Source organism: Typopeltis vanoorti, chromosome 21, assembly GCF_054136105.1.
Source record: "Typopeltis vanoorti isolate ZY-2024b chromosome 21, IOZ_Tvanoo_1.0, whole genome shotgun sequence".
Classification (NCBI taxonomy): domain Eukaryota; kingdom Metazoa; phylum Arthropoda; class Arachnida; order Uropygi; family Thelyphonidae; genus Typopeltis; species Typopeltis vanoorti.
In genome coordinates, this window is record NC_143569.1 from 95,378,744 (window position 1) to 95,396,262 (window position 17,519).

The following is a 17,519-nucleotide window of genomic DNA, read 5'->3' on the forward strand; positions in this document are numbered from 1 at the left end:
TTATTTTTAATATCAATAAATAAAAGTGACTACCTTAAATTAAGAAGCATCACTCTTGTAGTGTTCTTTTTTTAGCCTCATCCTGAAGCTCTGCTCATTGTTTACTACTCAGAGCCTGATCTAATCTAAATTCTTCTGCAACAGGTGTGGTATCTTTTGAGCAGTAAATAAAAGTACATCAAACAACTTTCTATGGCAGTGGTGTTTAACCTTTTTTACTATGCGAGCTACTTTTCTATACTAAGTTATTCGACAATCTACTCTGACATATAGATCACGTTCCCCAACTCGATATCTGATTACGTACGACTATGCAGTTAAATGCGCTCACTCTCCCAGCCCTAAAAACTTTATTTGCGTATTTAAAAATTTATTTATCACTTTTGATTATTTTAATAAAACAAATATATTGGAATAAAATATTTATTTCTCTATTTGGAAAACCAAAGTTAGAAAAAACAAAAGATTGATTATAAACTCACAAGTTACAGGAAATGCTGGTTGATTAAAAAAAAAGTTAATGTGAAATTTGGCATTGTTTGGACCTTGCAATAGTTTCATAGGTTGATATGAAGAAGTGGCCAATTGCAGACAATCATCCAAATGATCATTTGTAATTTGGTTTCTTAATTTATTTTTTATGACGTTCATATCATATTTGAAAAAGCGGATTCTGACAAGTATGTCGATCTGAAACACGACAGAATTTTTCACGCAGATACAATCATTTCACTTTTATTAAATCTTTAAATCTTGAATTTATTTCTTCCTCAACTAATTCTATTTCACGAATAAATTCTTTTAAATCACAGCGAAGCATTTGATTTTGTTCAAAAAATTTTAATAAATATGGGAGAAGTCTGAATTCATGGTCATTTATATTTTTCTTTAATAAAAGTAAGTATTGTTGGAAAGTTTTTATTCAACTTAACATGTCTATTAAATTTTTATCTCTACCTTGTAACTCTAAATTTAAGCTTAATTTTGTATAGAAATCTACTAAAAATGATAAGTGTAACAACCATCTTTTATCACTCAATTGTGCATAAATATCTCCTTTTTCATCAAGAAAATTTTTTATATCGTTAATTAATACAATCTTTCTAAAAATTTACTTCTGCTGAGCCAGCGAACATTATTGTACAACAGAAGTTCCCTATCATCATCTGCCTGTAATTTAAATAACTGCCGTTGCAGGGCTTTTCCTCGAACAGAATTTACAATTTTAAATGTAATATCCAAAACATCTTTTGTGTTTAATCTTTTACTACACAGTACTTGTTGGTGGATAATACAGTGGTATGTTAAAATGTCACAAAACTTCAATATAGATCTTTGTTATATTTCCATGCTTTCTCAACTATTTGTCGTAAAGTGAAGATCTGATCCTGACACCTTCTATTTGGCCTGAATCCAGCTTGTTCTTCACCAAGCTTTCTTCCACAATTCTTCTCAACTGTTTCTCAAGTATACTTGCATATATCTTACCAGGAACACTCAGTAATGAAATGTCCCTGTAATTCTCACATTCAATTTTATTTCCCTTTTTATATATGGGTACTATGAGAGCTCTACTCAAATCATCGGGAATTTGTCCCTCTATCCAGGCTTTCTCAACTGTGCAGTGCAGCCACTGTAAGACTTTTATACAACCATACTTCAGTATTTCTGGTCGAATATCAGCTACTACTGCCTTTCCACATTTCAAGCCTTTGATGACTTTTTTTCTACTTCAAGTTTGATGGCTTTTTTCTACTTCAAGTATAGATATGTATTCTGGACTGTATGCCAGTTGAGTGTTTTATACTACTGTACTATCACTGCTTGTTTCATTTAGCAATTTTTCATAGTACTTACTCCATACTTCAAGGATATCTTTTTCTCCCATTTTCATGTCATCTTTATCATCTCTAACTCCTTTTACAACACTCTTTCCTCCATTTCTAAGCTTCTTCAACAACCTCCAGAATATTTTACCACCTTCTTGATATTTATTTTCTATGTTCTTGCCAAAGTCCTTTCATGACTTTTGTTTAGCTAGTTTTACACAGTGTTTAGCTTTCTTACATTTGTCTCTGTATTCTCTAAGAGCACAAGCTGACTTATTTGCCAGGAACTTTTGATATGCTTTCTTCTTTTTCTTCACTGCATCTTTAACACTCCTGTGTCCACTATGGACTTCAGATTTTTCTATCCTTGCAGACAACCTCACCACATACCTCTCTGGCTGAATCAATCAGGGTTTTCTTCAAGGCTTGCCACTGAATCTCCAAGGTTTGGTTCTTGTTCTCAAACTCTTTCTTTTTTCTTCAATAATCTTTGTGTATTTTAGTCTACAGTTCACATCTGAGAGCTGCTCAACTTTTATTCACTTTAAAACTTTCTTAAATATTCTTCTTTTCAATATGAAATTCAATTTTATCCTCCTCAAGACTAAATAGTGATCACTTCCAATTTCAAATCCTCTGTACACTGGTGTCCTGCACCATGGAGAAGACATCAGTATCAACAATAACAGTCAATGAGACTTTTCTTATTCCTTACCTCTTCTCTCCATGTGAATTTGTGCACATTTTTATGTTGGAACATGGTGTTAGTAATAACCAGTCCATGTCCTGAGCAGAAATCCAACAGGTATTTGCCATTATTATTAGCTTTGCTCTTTTCTCCAAATTTTCCCAAAATATTTTTGTATGTCTGACAATCATTTCCTACTCTGCTATTTAAATCCTCAACAAGGACCAACTTTTCCTTTTTCATTGTGTCAGCTGCTTTCTCTAAAGCATCAAAAAATTCCTCCACTTCTACCTTAGTAGAACCTTCTGTGGGACCATAGGCAGAAATAAGTCTCATTGTCCAGTTCCCCATTCTCATATATTTGCCCACATCACTCTACTTGAGACTGCCTGCCATTCAAGAAGATTAGCCTCATATTTAGTGTTGAATACTATGGCTACTCCTTCTTTTCCTTGATTGTCATTGCCTGAATATAACATTTTGTATTTATTGCTCAAAAAGATCTCACCAGATTTTGTCTTTTTTGTTTCAGTCACCCTTATTATGTCGATCTGGTACTTATCTAATTCCTCGGCTAGCTCCATTTCTTTGCCATTCAGGCTTCTTATGTTGATAAGTGATAGTGTATGTATTTGGGACTACACACACACATAAAAACCTTGGTAATGTTTTCGGGATAGAACCACGGTGGTATATATACTGCTATTGCACTTTTGATTTCACCAAAATTAAGAAAACATTCAATATACTTTGTCCATAATCTTGGGTCAAATTTAAAAATTGCACTTCTTTTACCTCTCTGACCAAATTCTGTTTCTTACTCTATACATCTAAACTAAGACATGACGGTCTAAATTATCTAGGAGTTTATTATCTTTGATGTAGCAACAATGTGCCCTATTTTAGCCGGATGGAGAAATCCAATGAATTGTGCATGGAAGAACATGTGAGAGACATCACATATGGCGAAACGAGCCAGTGCTTTATCTAATCATGTTCTTAATTCTGCTAGCCATGATGATGAAGATTCTATCACTCATTCATACCTTACTCGGTACACCTAAGCTGAAACATTTTAGATGCTATGATGAGCTGGAGTGAAGAATTATTGAATCAACATTAACTGTCTTCAATGTGGTACACCTTCATAATAACCGCTGAGTGTCACTCCTCAGCTACCATCTTTGGTGTATGTGAGATCATCATACACCAAAGATGGTGTATTCCATGTCTCAGTCATGGAATCCTTACTTCTACATGTCAGTGTTTTCCACATGATTGCAAAATCCAGTTGTGTTGTCCTCACAATTTAGCAAAATGTCTGAAATTTCAGATTCCTATACACCACATCACTCCCAGATCTTTCATCTCCTTCACATCTTAGAAGAAGTGAAAGAGATAAGCCTCAACACACAGAAGTGAAAGAGATCAAATACTCTGTATCCCTTCTTTGGTTCCCAAATTTTAAAACCTTATACTTTGCTACATTGAACTGATTTCCCTACACAATCACCCATTCAGAAAATCTATTCAAGCCCTTTTGCAAGACTACAACATCTCCTGTACTTCTCATAACTCTTCCCAATTTTACATTATCTGCAAATAACTATATCACCATTTAAGCCCCTTAAAGTGTCATTTACATACAAATTAAACAATGTCCTCCAAAACAAACCCCCCAGGGCACACCACTAGTGACTTTCCTCTTCAGGGATGTCACTTCCACGACCTGACAACCAATCTCTGATTCAAAGCACTTTTCTTCCATCGAACCCCCATCTTCCAATTTAATTACCAGCTTGTCATGTGGCAATCTGTTGAAGGCCTTTGCAAAATCTAAATATACTACTGTATATGCATCCCACTTGCCCAATGTATTAGTTACTTTGTGATAAGTAAGCAGATTGCTAAAACACAATCTTGCCTCAACAAATGCATGCTGTCCTTCAAAGAGAATTCTGCTGCTGTCAAATCAGTTCTGAATTCTGGTCTTCACTAGCTTCCCTAACACCTTGACCACAAGATAGCAGATTGCCTATAATTCAAAGCATTGTCTTATCATCTCCTTTATGAAGCAGAACAATTTTGTCCTCTTTCCACTCCTTTGGAACTTAGGCTTATTTAAGTCTCATGTCAAAAAGATAGGTTGTTAACTGTCTGGAACATTCCCTTATGAGACAGTGATATACCATCAAATCCTATGGTCTTACTGACAAATTTACTTAATTCCTCATATACTTCTGGCTCACTCACCACCAGTGGTTCTTCATACTGCTCTCCAGTTCTGCATGATATTGCATTCGCAAGGATGGAATACTTAAATGAACTGCTCATTTAACACTTCTACACTGTATATCATCCTCAGTACAGAACTGGAGAGCATAAAAAACTTCCTAGCATTTCTTTTAGCTTCATTTGTTAATTGCTGCTCATACTGCACTTTTTCTACCATTACAAAGTGAATCACCTTCCTTGCTTGCTCTTTATATTCCTCATGTAACTGATTACACAGTCCAACACAATTTTTGCTGACTTTTATATGAGACTTGTTTTTTTACTAATTTGGGTGTGCTGATTTCAAATATCAAACCCATTTCTCTCTATCACGTCAGGTTTTTCCTCTATGGCATTTTCTTTTTGCTAATTTGTAAGTTTTTGATATTTTTAAGGAGGCAGTACTATTTAGAGCATCAAAAAAATTGATTTTTTGATATTATTTTCTGAAAGTATGTACTTTTAAAAATCTGTTCCTAACTTTTTCGCAAGAAATTCGAAACATTCCCGAAGATATAACCTATTATTCAAAGCAGTGCACAGATCAGAATCGGAGTGCTCACTGCTCTCGCTTGTTAGTAAACGAATAAATGCGTAAGAACCTGCAACGGCACGTCCTGGCGCTTTGAATGCAAGAGAGGCCGATAATTAGATATATAACTACTTAACAATATTCATTAAAAATTACAAGAATATTTATAAAAAAATAACAATTTTACTTACACATGAGTTTCAGGGAATAAATTTTTGTTTGTAGCAATTTCTGCTGTGTGTTCTGTTTTGGCAATCCCTTTGAATACTCCAACAGTAGTCGGCCATCATGTGAGAATCCCATCTTCCTTGGTACCGATCTTCCATAGTTTTTAAATCTTGATGAAATCTTTCGCCTTGTTCATCGCTTACAGCACCTAAATTCTTGGGAAATCTATCAAGATGACTGTATAGGAAATGAAGCTTTATGCTCATGTTGCAACCTAGGCACTGGAAATTTTCAAGCATTGTTTCCACGAGATCTTTGTAATTGCACGGTTTTTTGTTTCCAAGAAAATTATTCGCAACCATCGTAAATGAAGTCCAGGCCTCTTTCTCAATTTCTTTCATAGAGTTGATGAAATTTGGGTCTCTCATTAAAGTTCTAATTTGCAGTCCATCAAATACACCGGCTTTAATTTTTTCATAACTAAGTCGTGGAAATTTTTCACATATGTATTGGAAACAGTCACCTTGTAAATCTAAAGCTTTAACATACTGCTTCATAAGACCTAGTTTGATGTGTAGAGGTGGAAAAATGATTTTTTTCTCTGTCGATTAAAGATTGATTTATAACATTCTGTTCTCCAACATTTAAGGATATTCTAAGAGGCCAATGTTTCTGACTCCAGTGTTGGTTTCTAGCTCGACTATCCCAGAAGCATAGAAAACACGGAAACTTTGTATATTCTCTTTGAAAGCCAAGTAAAAAGTTCACCATTTTAAGATCCACACAGATGATCCAGTTATGGTCTGTATATTTTAATAACTTCAGCACCTTTTTAATGTCCTCATATGTTTCCTTTAAGTGGACTGAATAGCCAATAGGAATTGAGCCATATACATTCCCATTGTGTAGTAAGACACACTTGAGACTTCTGCTTGAACTTTCGATAAATAAATGCCACTCATTTGGATGATATTGTACAACACTCATTTCAGTTAGTAAACCTGACACATTGTTACAGTAAACAAACCCACACTCGTGTTTAAAATATTGTACAAGATTACTTTCCCTGCTACGATAAAAAGTTATCTTCGTATCTTGTTCCAGTAAGTTTTTTCGTTTAATCTTGAAGCTAACAATTCCGATGATTCCTTTAATAGGCCCAAATCTCTTACCAAGTAATTCAATTCCGCTTGAGTAAAACGTTGCGGTCCAGAACTAGAAATTAAATTTTCATTGTCTAAATCAACATCCAGGTCTTGCTCCTCAAGAACATCTGGCACATCCCGATCATGCTCGTTCTCAAGTAAAGGAAGTCCTTTATAAATTGGCACGGCTATTTCATTGAAATGAGCAACTGGCCGAATTGCTGAGTCAAGATTTGGATACACAATTTTTTTCTTATTATCACCAGAAGTCTGAACTAAACAAAAATAGCAATCATCTACGTGATTTTTCGGTTCACGCCAAATCATTGGATGCCAAAAGCTAATTTTTGGCGTTTTCCCTTGCTCCACTGTAGTAAATTTTCTACACATGACTTACACACTTTATTTGGAGCCCATGACTTGTCCTGATCTGCAATTTTTACGTCAAAGTATGCAAAGTACACTTTCTTAACGAAATCAGTGATATTTGTCCTTTGACTGGGAACAGTAAAGCTGCCACAAATGTAGCAGAAGGAATCTATACTATTGACACAATTTCAAGTAGTAGACATGATGTAATTTCTTCACTGCCGACTAACATGCAATTAACAAGACAAAAAAACCAGAGACTTTATTGAAACGTTATAAGCGCTCATCATACTTTCACGATCGAGTAATGATTGACTGATTTCGATCGTTCTTTGTCCGCTATGACGCATATAGCATTCATTTGTTTTAGGCAGTTGTCATCGCCTACTTTTCATCACCTAAATGTATTAGGTCGGTTATCAGCCTCTCTCGCATTCAAAGTACCAGTACGTGCCGTTGCAGGTTCTTATGCATTTATTCGTTTACTAACAAGCGAGAGCGGTGAGCGCTCCGATTCTGATCTGCGCACCAATTTAGACTATATCTTCTGGAATTTTTCGAATGTCCTGATAAAAAGTTAGGAACAGATTTTTAAAAGTACATGCTTTTAGAAAATAATATTAAAAAATCGATTTTTTTGATCCTCTAAATAGTACTGCCTCCTAAAAACTAACAAAAACTTACAAATTAGCAAAAAGAAAATGCCATTGAGGAAAAACGTGACGTGATAGAGAAAAATGGGTTTGATATTTGAAATCAGTGCACCCAAATTAGTAAAAAAACAAGTGTCAGATCATAATCAGCAGGAAAAAAAAATTTTTTTTTTTGTTGGCCAGTGTTATTGTTACTTATCTCATGCTGCCTCTAGAATGTAAATTATGTATTTAGTTTAATCCTTTATCCAAGTGTAAGCAAACAAAGTTTGCACCTGAAGTATCTTCAGGACTGGGGCAACTTGTGGCAAAGGTGGACTGAGTTCTGATCACTTTCCTTAGTATCCCATAATGCAAAGCACATCTCCTTGCAGACATGTATAATGCTATGCATTATGGGAAGGGTCACTACCCAGACCAGTTTCAACCTTTATTGAGGCCCTCTTCAGTGGGAGCCAGACCAAGAAGTGATACCAAGGTTGAAGCAATGCAGAAGTCATATTTCCATATGCCTGTTGCCAAAAGGTGTCACACCTTATTATTATATTACTCTAGATTAGAGAAAGATGTTAGATGTTGGTCTGGGTAGTGACCCTTCCCATAATGCATAGCATTATATATGTCCACAAGGAGATGTGTTTTGCATTATGAGATACTAAGGAAAGTGATCAGAACTCAGTCCACCTTTGCCACAAGTTGCCCCAGTCCTGAAGATACTTCAGGCACAAACTTTGTTTGCTTACACTTGGATAAAGGATTAAACTAAATATATAGTTTATAGTCTAAGAAAGTTAAAAAAAACTTGCAGCCTTTAGAATGTCTTTTTTCTTCCAGATTGCATACTTCACCTCTTCAGTCATTCATTTTGTACCTACCTTATTTAATCTCCTGACCTTTTGAGTACACTCACTCACTGCCTCTGCTAGATAATTCCTGAGTGGAGACTAAGCAGCAGTGATTTCCTTCCCATCCAGTTCCTCATTCCATTATTATTGCTGCAAGCCACCTCCTGAATTTGTCATAATCACCAACCTTATAGGTTCACATATAACCCTTTCTTGCAATAGGCCTGATATGGCTAGCCACTACCCAAGTGATCACTTTTACCAACTGGAGGAAGATTTGACACTTCATTTACAATAATATCTTCTGATGAGATAATCAAATCCAAGACTCTCAATCTTTGTGTACCCACCCTCTATCATGTACTGCCTAAGATAGTTGTTCCTCAAAAATTCAAGAAATTCATTCTCTTTGGTTCCAGACACTGTCTCTTCATTCCAATCTATAGTATCATAATTGAAATTGCCCATAATGGTCATCCGTAGACAGACCAATTTCCTTCTCACTGCCTTCCACATTACCAGGTCTATAGCAACACCCAACTAAACATTTCATTCTGTCAACCTCCACTTCACGCAATACTGCTTCAAAACTACTGTCACTATTTGCTCCTTGCATCTCCACCCTAAGTGGGCACATCTCTCCTCATCCTCCCTTTCTGCCCTGTTTGCCCTCATGAAAGACTTTATAACCTCCATCTCTTCAGAATGTCATCCTCATTCAACCATGTTTCACTTATTCCAACAATTTTTGGGTGAATGAACTCTGTCAACGCTATAATTTTATTTTGCTTATTTTGAATACTTTTGACATTTGTAAACATACATACTATCATCATCAAATTCCTGACATGTACCCTCAAGGGGTGTACAGGATATGATAGTACTACATGAAAAATTTAAATTTACATCATTACTAACTTCCTATCTACAATTTTCCTCCAAATCAGTCTGTTACTTGTCAAGACTCCAACATTATCAGATCTTATATTTCTATCGTCTAAGGCAGTGCTTTCCAAACTTCTGGATGTCAGGGCCCCCTTTGCAAAAATTAAAATATTTCACGGCCCCCCTCGGAAAAAAATCGTAATAGAGAGATATATTATTATAATATTTATTGTATTTATATTCAATACAAAACATTCACAGCGAATATTGCAAAAATCAAATGCATATATTACATTTTTTGCCTCTTACCGTTTGGTTCTGAAAACGATGCGAGCTGTTCTGAAAAATATGAAATATTGTCTTTTTTTTTTTTTTTTTTTGAGTGTTTCTGATTGTTTGCGGGATTTTTTTTTATTTTTTATCAGCCACTTATCAATCTCAGGGTTAAACTTTTTAACGTAGAATAGATCAAATAATATCACCACTTACCGATACTGGCACACCACAGACTGATAATATGAAATTAGTGAATATTACCTGAATAAGGGAATCCCCGGACCAGGAACATTTTTCTGTTTTGTGACTTTTCTCCCTTTACGGTAATTAAGCCTAACGCGAAACAGAGCAAAGGCAAGTTATTAAAATGTGCATGATTGGTGCAGTATTAACAAAAGATGGCGCAACCGAAAGATAAAAGCATAGCTAACAATTGAGTTGAAATGCTAACTCTCTTCAACCAAATTCCATATGTGAAACTGCCATAACATTCATTATATATATATATATATATATTACTTAGTTTTAACACTTTAGCAAATTTTAACATGTTCGGTTGAATTTTATTGCTGCCTTGGGAAATCGAACTCACACACATCTAATTAATAACAATAGTTTTTAGTTAGATATTGTGTTTGCCCATGCAACATATGGTTTTGTTTCAGTCTATACAGCATAGTTTCTGTATGAGGGGGACGTGATTCATTAATTAGTGTGTTTTTATCCCAGTTGTCTCTAATTGCACTATTTGTTGAGAAATATATTACACAGACTCCTCATACCTTATTCACTGGCATAATAAAAGTACTTGTTTTTATTGCCTCTGCAGTATAGTGGCTATTAGGGAGGGGTGTTGTTTACCAATGCAAGCGAGTTACTATCTCTCCACATGAACATGTTTAAGCTTTTTTTCATGTGTGAAGTATATGCGAAACTTTTATTGGTAACAGAAAACTAGCTCGGATGACAGTGATAATATAAAACGAATTTTGATATGTATATAAAGGCAATATCAACAGTCCCTGATTACGAACGCGTGATGAAAGGGACAGGAAGATTTGGAGCTTCCCTGGAGAGCATTCGAAGTAAATACAATTAACCACTGCTTTGAAATGAAACATATGAATAAGCAATATTTACTAATATTCATTAAGCGCCGAAATACGCAGGAAGCACAATGCGTGAATTTTTCCATTAAAATATAAAAAATAACAAAAAAGAAATAATAATAAAAGTTGAATACGTTTCTTTTAAAATAAAAAAAATCTACTTAAGTCTTAAAACATTTTAAATTTGTTTTTCATTATATCACGGCCCCCCTCAACAAAACCTATGGCCCCCAAGGGGGCCGTGGCCCACAGTTTGGGAAGCACTGGTCTAAGGCACTTTGTACCATATCAATCCACCTATATCTTGGTCTTCCTCCGGGTCGTTTTCCTGCCAACCTGGCAGAGAACACTTTTTGCTAATCTTTCCTCGCCCATTCTGTTTAAGTGACCATATTACCTGAGATTAGCTCTGCTAATGCACTCCTGGATGCCGACAATATCAAGTTCTTTCCTAATATCCTCGTTGTTAATATGATATTGCCATTGATGCCATCTGTTCATGCCTCTCATATATGCGGTCTCTAGTCTTTGGTCAAGTGTTTTACTTCTGATCCAGCTCTCAGATCCATAAGTTAAAACTGGTTTGAACACTGTCTTGTATACAGCTAATTTAGTGTTCCGACTAATTTCTCTCTTATTCCATATTAATTTATTCAATTGACTTCCTACCATACCAGCTTTGTTAATTCTGTTGTCTATTTTCATATTTAATTTACCATCTTTGGTAAAAATCGTGCCTAAGTAGCTGAAATGTTTTACTTGTTCCACAGGTTCCCCATTCACAATACAGTTGACATTTTCAACAATTCTACCTATTTTCATTCTCTTTGTCTTTTTAATGCTAACCTTCATACCATATCTATTACAACAGTTATTCAATTTAGTCAGGGAATCTTGCAAACTTGTAGTGGATTTATTTAGAAGTATAACATCGTCCACATAAAGCAAAGAGCTGACATTAACATCTCCAATTCTGATATCATGTTTAATACCACTTTCCTTCATAATGTGATCCATATTGATAATGAATAACAGAGGGGATAATGCACATCCTTGTCTCACACCAGATTTAACATTAAACCATCTTCCTGTACTTCCTTCAATTCTAACTGCTGACTTACAACTGAAATACAGACTAAGTATTGCTTGATATAATGCCCCATTGACACCATATACCTGTGGCGTATTGAATAGCTTCTCTCTTGGCACCTTGTCATATGCCTTTTCCAGATCAACAAAACTTAAATACAGATCTTTGTTATATTCCCATGCTTTCTCAACTATTTGTCGTAAAGTGAAGATCTGATCCTGATTGCCTCTATTTGGCCTGAATCCAGCTTGTTCTTCACCAAGCTTTTCTTCCACAATTCTTCTCAACCGTTTCTCGAGTATACTTGCATAGATCTTGCCAGGAACACTCATACTAGTTCATTTCTAATCCCACTTCTCAGATATGACTACTTTATACTAACCCAGCCATTCCTCTCTATTATCACTAATACATCTCTCCCCACTCCCTGCCATTTCGCTGTCTATCTTGTGTTACTTGTGCCACTCACCTCTCATTTGCAAACTCTCCTGTTCTTCAACATCTCTTTTTTTTTTCAGGTCTTCCATTTACTTAAGTCATTATTTTCTCTTGCAGCAACAGTTTCTTCAGCTGACTCATAGTAAATCCATAAATGTAGTCCATCTCTTTTATACAGTTCTATCCACCCTTCAAATTCATCCCATACATTCACAAAACAAACTTCTTCCTCTCACACACACACACACACACACACCATCAGATCCATACGCAGTGGTATGGAGAATTTTGCGTAAAGTGTTGCAGTGCTACTTGTATAAACTTAACCACAACCAAAAGTTGCAAATGTGAGATACCAGTATTCAAGAAACATTTGTTGACACTTTTTTGACAATTATGAAGGTGGATGAGGATTTGCCTTGGAGCATTCTGCAGAGTGGTGAAGCACATTTTCATGTTTGTGGAACAGTATACACTCAAAACTTATGCATCTGGAGTACAGAGAATTCCCATGTCTTTTAACAAGTTCCCTTACATTTACTCAAGGTGACAGCACGGATGCCCAGTCAGAACTGCATGTTGAGTTGTTTCACCTTCCTGAAACTGCTGCAGAGAGGTTGCCTGTTCACAGCAGTGTTGATGCAAGATGGAACACCTCCCTACATAAGACACAAAGTTCAATTATTGCATCAACATATCACAGAGGATACAGTAATCAGTTTTCAATGAAATGCCTACTGCAATCATCAGACCTTAATCCCTGTGACTTTTGGCTTTGGGATTACCTCAAAAGCATGTTGTATTGGAATAAGTTCTTCACCTGGCAGATTTGAAAGACAAAATTGTACATATGCAAAACTCTTTGACAGATTAATTGCATTCTTCTGTAGACAATACTGTATAACAGTATCAGCTATTGGTCCGGAACAAAGGCCAACATATTGAATCCAGATTTCCCTACACATGTCAGCTTTATGCAATTTTTTTATCACATTATTTTATGAAATGAGCAAAAATAAACATAATTGAACAATTTCACGATCACATACCATCTGGTTAACGTTAATGTAATATTCCCCTAATCACAGTGCCATATTTCCCCCTAATGGTCATTTCGAACAATTTTTTTTTTATTATTATTGTCAAAATCTCTTCTCCATGATCTGATTAGGATACCCACTAAGTTTGAAGGTATTTCATCTACTGGTTCTCTCTCTACAGATTGCTCTGAATAAGGATGCTTTAATTTGAAATCTTGTACTTACTTATTAAAACAAGTTAATTAGTGTACTGCACATGTGGCAAAGGATGCATATACAGTTGTATATCTAGATTTTCCAATGACCTTTTTGATAGATTTCCACATGACAAGTTGAAAGCTAATATTTAAATTGGAGCATATAGAACTTATAATAAAGTAGTGAACTGGATTAGAAATGGGCTGTCTGATATGTATCAGCCAATTATATATGGAATAGTAATGTTTGTGAAGAGGATACTCCTGGTGTAGTGCACAGATCAGTTTTAGGGCCATCATTGTTTAACTTATATGTCAGTGATACATAGGAAAAGGTTTAACTAGAGATGCAGTTGTTTGAAGATGATTCACAGTGTTTTTGTTTGTTTGTTTTTTTTTTTTTTGGTGGGGGGAGAGCTATGAGGAGCAGAACTGAGTGCAGCTTTTTGGGAGGATTATAGACTTCTCTGCAGAGTTTCAAGTGGACAACCACTCATTTCAAAGTGGAAAGTTTTGAAACTTGGAAGACAAGATTGGACATCCCCACCAACCAAATACACAAAGATTGGACATTGTGTGTTTGGTTAGTGGGGATATAGCCTGAAATTTTGAGCCACATTTCAAAATTTGTGAAGACAACACCACTACAGCTTATGGCAATTATAAAGAGTTGTTCAAGGAGATGGAGAGATTTTTAGGAAGATCCAAAGAAGAGTGACAGTAGTGTCAGAAACATTGGATAAAATAAACTGAGGGAATGCAATTTACAGAACTCAGTGGATATGATTGAGACAGCGAAATCTTTGAGTTTCTATAGATTTCATGCACTAACTCAATAACTCTTGCACTAATGATGATGATTTCATCATCATCATTAGTGCAAGAGTTATTGAGAATGGAAAATTTAAGACTGTACAAGAGAAGAATCAAGCATATGGCAATTGGCTTCCATTGCATATTCATTTTGCTTTTCTGTTTATGCTAAAGCTCAAAAATAGTTGCAAGCAAATTATCAATACATCCGAAAGACTGAAGAGTAGGAAACTTGTATTGCATAAACTCTTAACTTCTTACTTTTCTTCCAATTCTTGCATTGGTGATTTCAGGTAATGTCTTCTAAGCTGTACAGAATTTGTTTGAGTGTAAAAAATAGGATGTTCTAGTTTGTCCTCTAATTCACAGACAGTGAAGTGTTTTTCCAATGGTATCATCATCAGTGTTATTATTAAGAAAAAATTTCAGTTAAGAAGTGAGTCAGTCTAACTGAAGTGGACTGGACAAAAAAAAGCTCAAATATTAGAAGCAATTAAATTTGAAAAACCTAAAAAAATATATGTGAACCACTGTTTTTTGAAATCACATGGGAATTCTGATGGCAATATCCAATCATCTTCAGGAAGCACAGACGTTTACATTTTGTATTTTTGCAAGCAGGGCTATACTTATGCACAGGTACAATGAGGCTCTGGCTGGTAGCCCCAAACATTAGTGCCAATTTAAGGGCCCAAGAGCACTCTAGCACCTCAGAAGAGTAGAGATCTAATCTGCCATAATCCACCATTCTCTAGTAGGTACTGCAATAGTGCCTTGAATAGATTTGAAACCATCTATTCAAGCAGTATAACTGATCATGTTTGTTGGGTCAAGATAACTTGTGCACTATGTGGTTTGTCAAATAAAGAAGAGGGATGGTGTGTAACATTGTTGAATCCAGGAAGAAGAAGATATGAGATCAGTAAGAGAGGATCCTTTATGTACCTGCACCCAGAGAGTGGGTGCAGTTACAGGATCCCAAAGTACTCCACCAGTATGAATTACTTTAGGTCCTGCACCAACTGAAGCAAATATTCTGCAAATGTAAGAGCAATTAAGCAAGTTTCTGAAAACCTTTCCATGGTTTGTTTTTAACTGCTGAGATTCTAAATAACCAGTATGACCCTCCTTGCTGAGTTATTTTCACAAATAAATGCTGTAAAAACTCACCATTCGTGATGTAGATAATCCAAATTTTCAAAAATTCTCATTTTTAAATATTAAAATCCCAAGTCAAATAATCACAACTTCAAGTGAGAAACACCTCCCCAAAAATACTTCAACATAAGGCTGTGCCACATTTGGCACACGTATATACTGGCTCTCTTTTCTTTTTCTTTTCCCCAGTGTGGTATTTGAACACACATGACAATGCCTAGTGGGATTTTTTCTTGGGTGTGGGTGGCACAGGTATTAGGAAATGTCTTTCCCTCAGTCTGAGGGGTTCGTCACCCTGTGATGGTCGTCCAGATGTAGTGGTCGGTCTTGGCATGTGGAACGTTTGAAAAATTTCTCTGATGAGAGTCAATTGAAAATTAGCATGTGTGATATTTTCACCAGTATGTACATTATACAAAATATGTGAATTGAGAACAGTGAGATCCAAGAGATGGAAAAAGAATTTTCTATACCATTTGAAGGCCTTTCGCACACATTCAAGAGAACTGACCATCATGTGTGTCCTGTCCACATCCTCCATATTCCTATTATAATCCATGATGCATTCAGGTTTCATTATTGGTGTGTTTGTTGTCCTGTCGGCTTTTCCTGATTGTTTCATAGAGTCTGTGTGGACTGTGGTTAACATACAAAAACTTCTCGTTTATCAATCCATTTTACCATCATCATATTATCTGTGTGTCTAATGTTTTGTTCAGTTTTGGCAACCCTTTCCTGTTTTTCCTAACAGTCCCACATGCATTGGTACCATTTTTATGTAGCCAGTCATACAGAAGAGGGCCATACCAATTATCTAACCACAATGTGCACTCTTTCTGCAAATACTTTGCCACTAGAGTTTGCACCACGGCCCCAGAAATCCCAAATTCACATTCTGAAATAATGTCTGTAGTTTCCCCTGTGTACACTACAAAATCTAACACATATCCAGTCTCACAGTCACACAACACAAAAACTTTGATCCCGAATCTGTCTTTTCAAAGGAATGTACTGTTTGAACTGGAGGCGGCCCTTGAACAGTATATTTTGAAAAGGGGTAAATACTTCACTGTAGGTTTTTCTCAGATGATCGATAATTGGTTGTAGTTTGTGTAGTCTTTGTCCCGGAACCTGAGTTTCGTTGTCATTGAAATGTAAAATATGTAAAAGTAAAAGGAATCTGTCCCTGGACATGTCTATGAACTGTGGAGTGGCTATGAGGGGATCCTTGGACCAATATTCTGCTATTGTTAATTTTTGTACCCTAACCATAGGCATTATGATATTCCAAAAATTTTATATAATTTTTCTGGGGTAGTATTTTTTCATTTTTGCAAACGAGATTGGGGTGCTGGTGGTAGTTTCTGAGTCAAAAATACATAATATTTATTAGTTTCATCAGCAATATGTTGCGTTATATGAAGGGGGGAAAATAGTTTGAAAAAATCAAAAACGGTTGAACCACCATCTATAATTGCTGAAATACCTGAATTATCATTATTGAATTGGTGAACTGTTGGACGAAAATTTGTATTGCGCCATTGAAACAATGAAGTGTCAGTACAATTTCTTTTTCACGGATGCTGGTGGTTCGTTATCTGAACTTTCACTATCACTATTTTCACTATTTTCTAAAAAAAAATATCATCATTGTCACTGTCACTCAAATCTGATAAATCGGAAGGTAAAGTTTCTAATACTTCTACTAATTCTGCCTCAGTAAGAAAATGCTGCTGTCTGCATGTCGAAGCCATTTTTACTAACCCTGAAATCACTGCATCACGTGATCACCTGGCTCCTATGGTCAAGGACGGCTCTGATAACATTGTGCATGGTCTCACAATTTTTTATGAAGATAGCGCCACAAAGCAGATAGAAGCTTGAAAATTTGTTCTTTCTAATCCTAAGAGATGGCACTATAAGCCCGCTGAATTCAAATGCTTTCACAAACTAAATTAAATGAGTATCACACATTGAAAGTTCAAATTGAGTTAACCCGATCACAGCATG

General features: G+C 35.7%; 1 protein-coding gene across 1 annotated transcript in view; it reads right to left on the minus strand.

Annotated features, from left to right (window-relative positions):
* The window catches only part of udt (protein undicht), a 226,866-nt gene that overhangs the window by 8,947 nt on the left and 200,400 nt on the right, over nt 1–17,519 (minus strand). Inside the window, exon 15 of the mRNA XM_090411198.1 lies at nt 15,297–15,387. Within this exon, the coding sequence (XP_090267324.1) occupies nt 15,297–15,387 (91 nt within the window). The remainder of the gene's footprint in view (nt 1–15,296; nt 15,388–17,519) is intronic.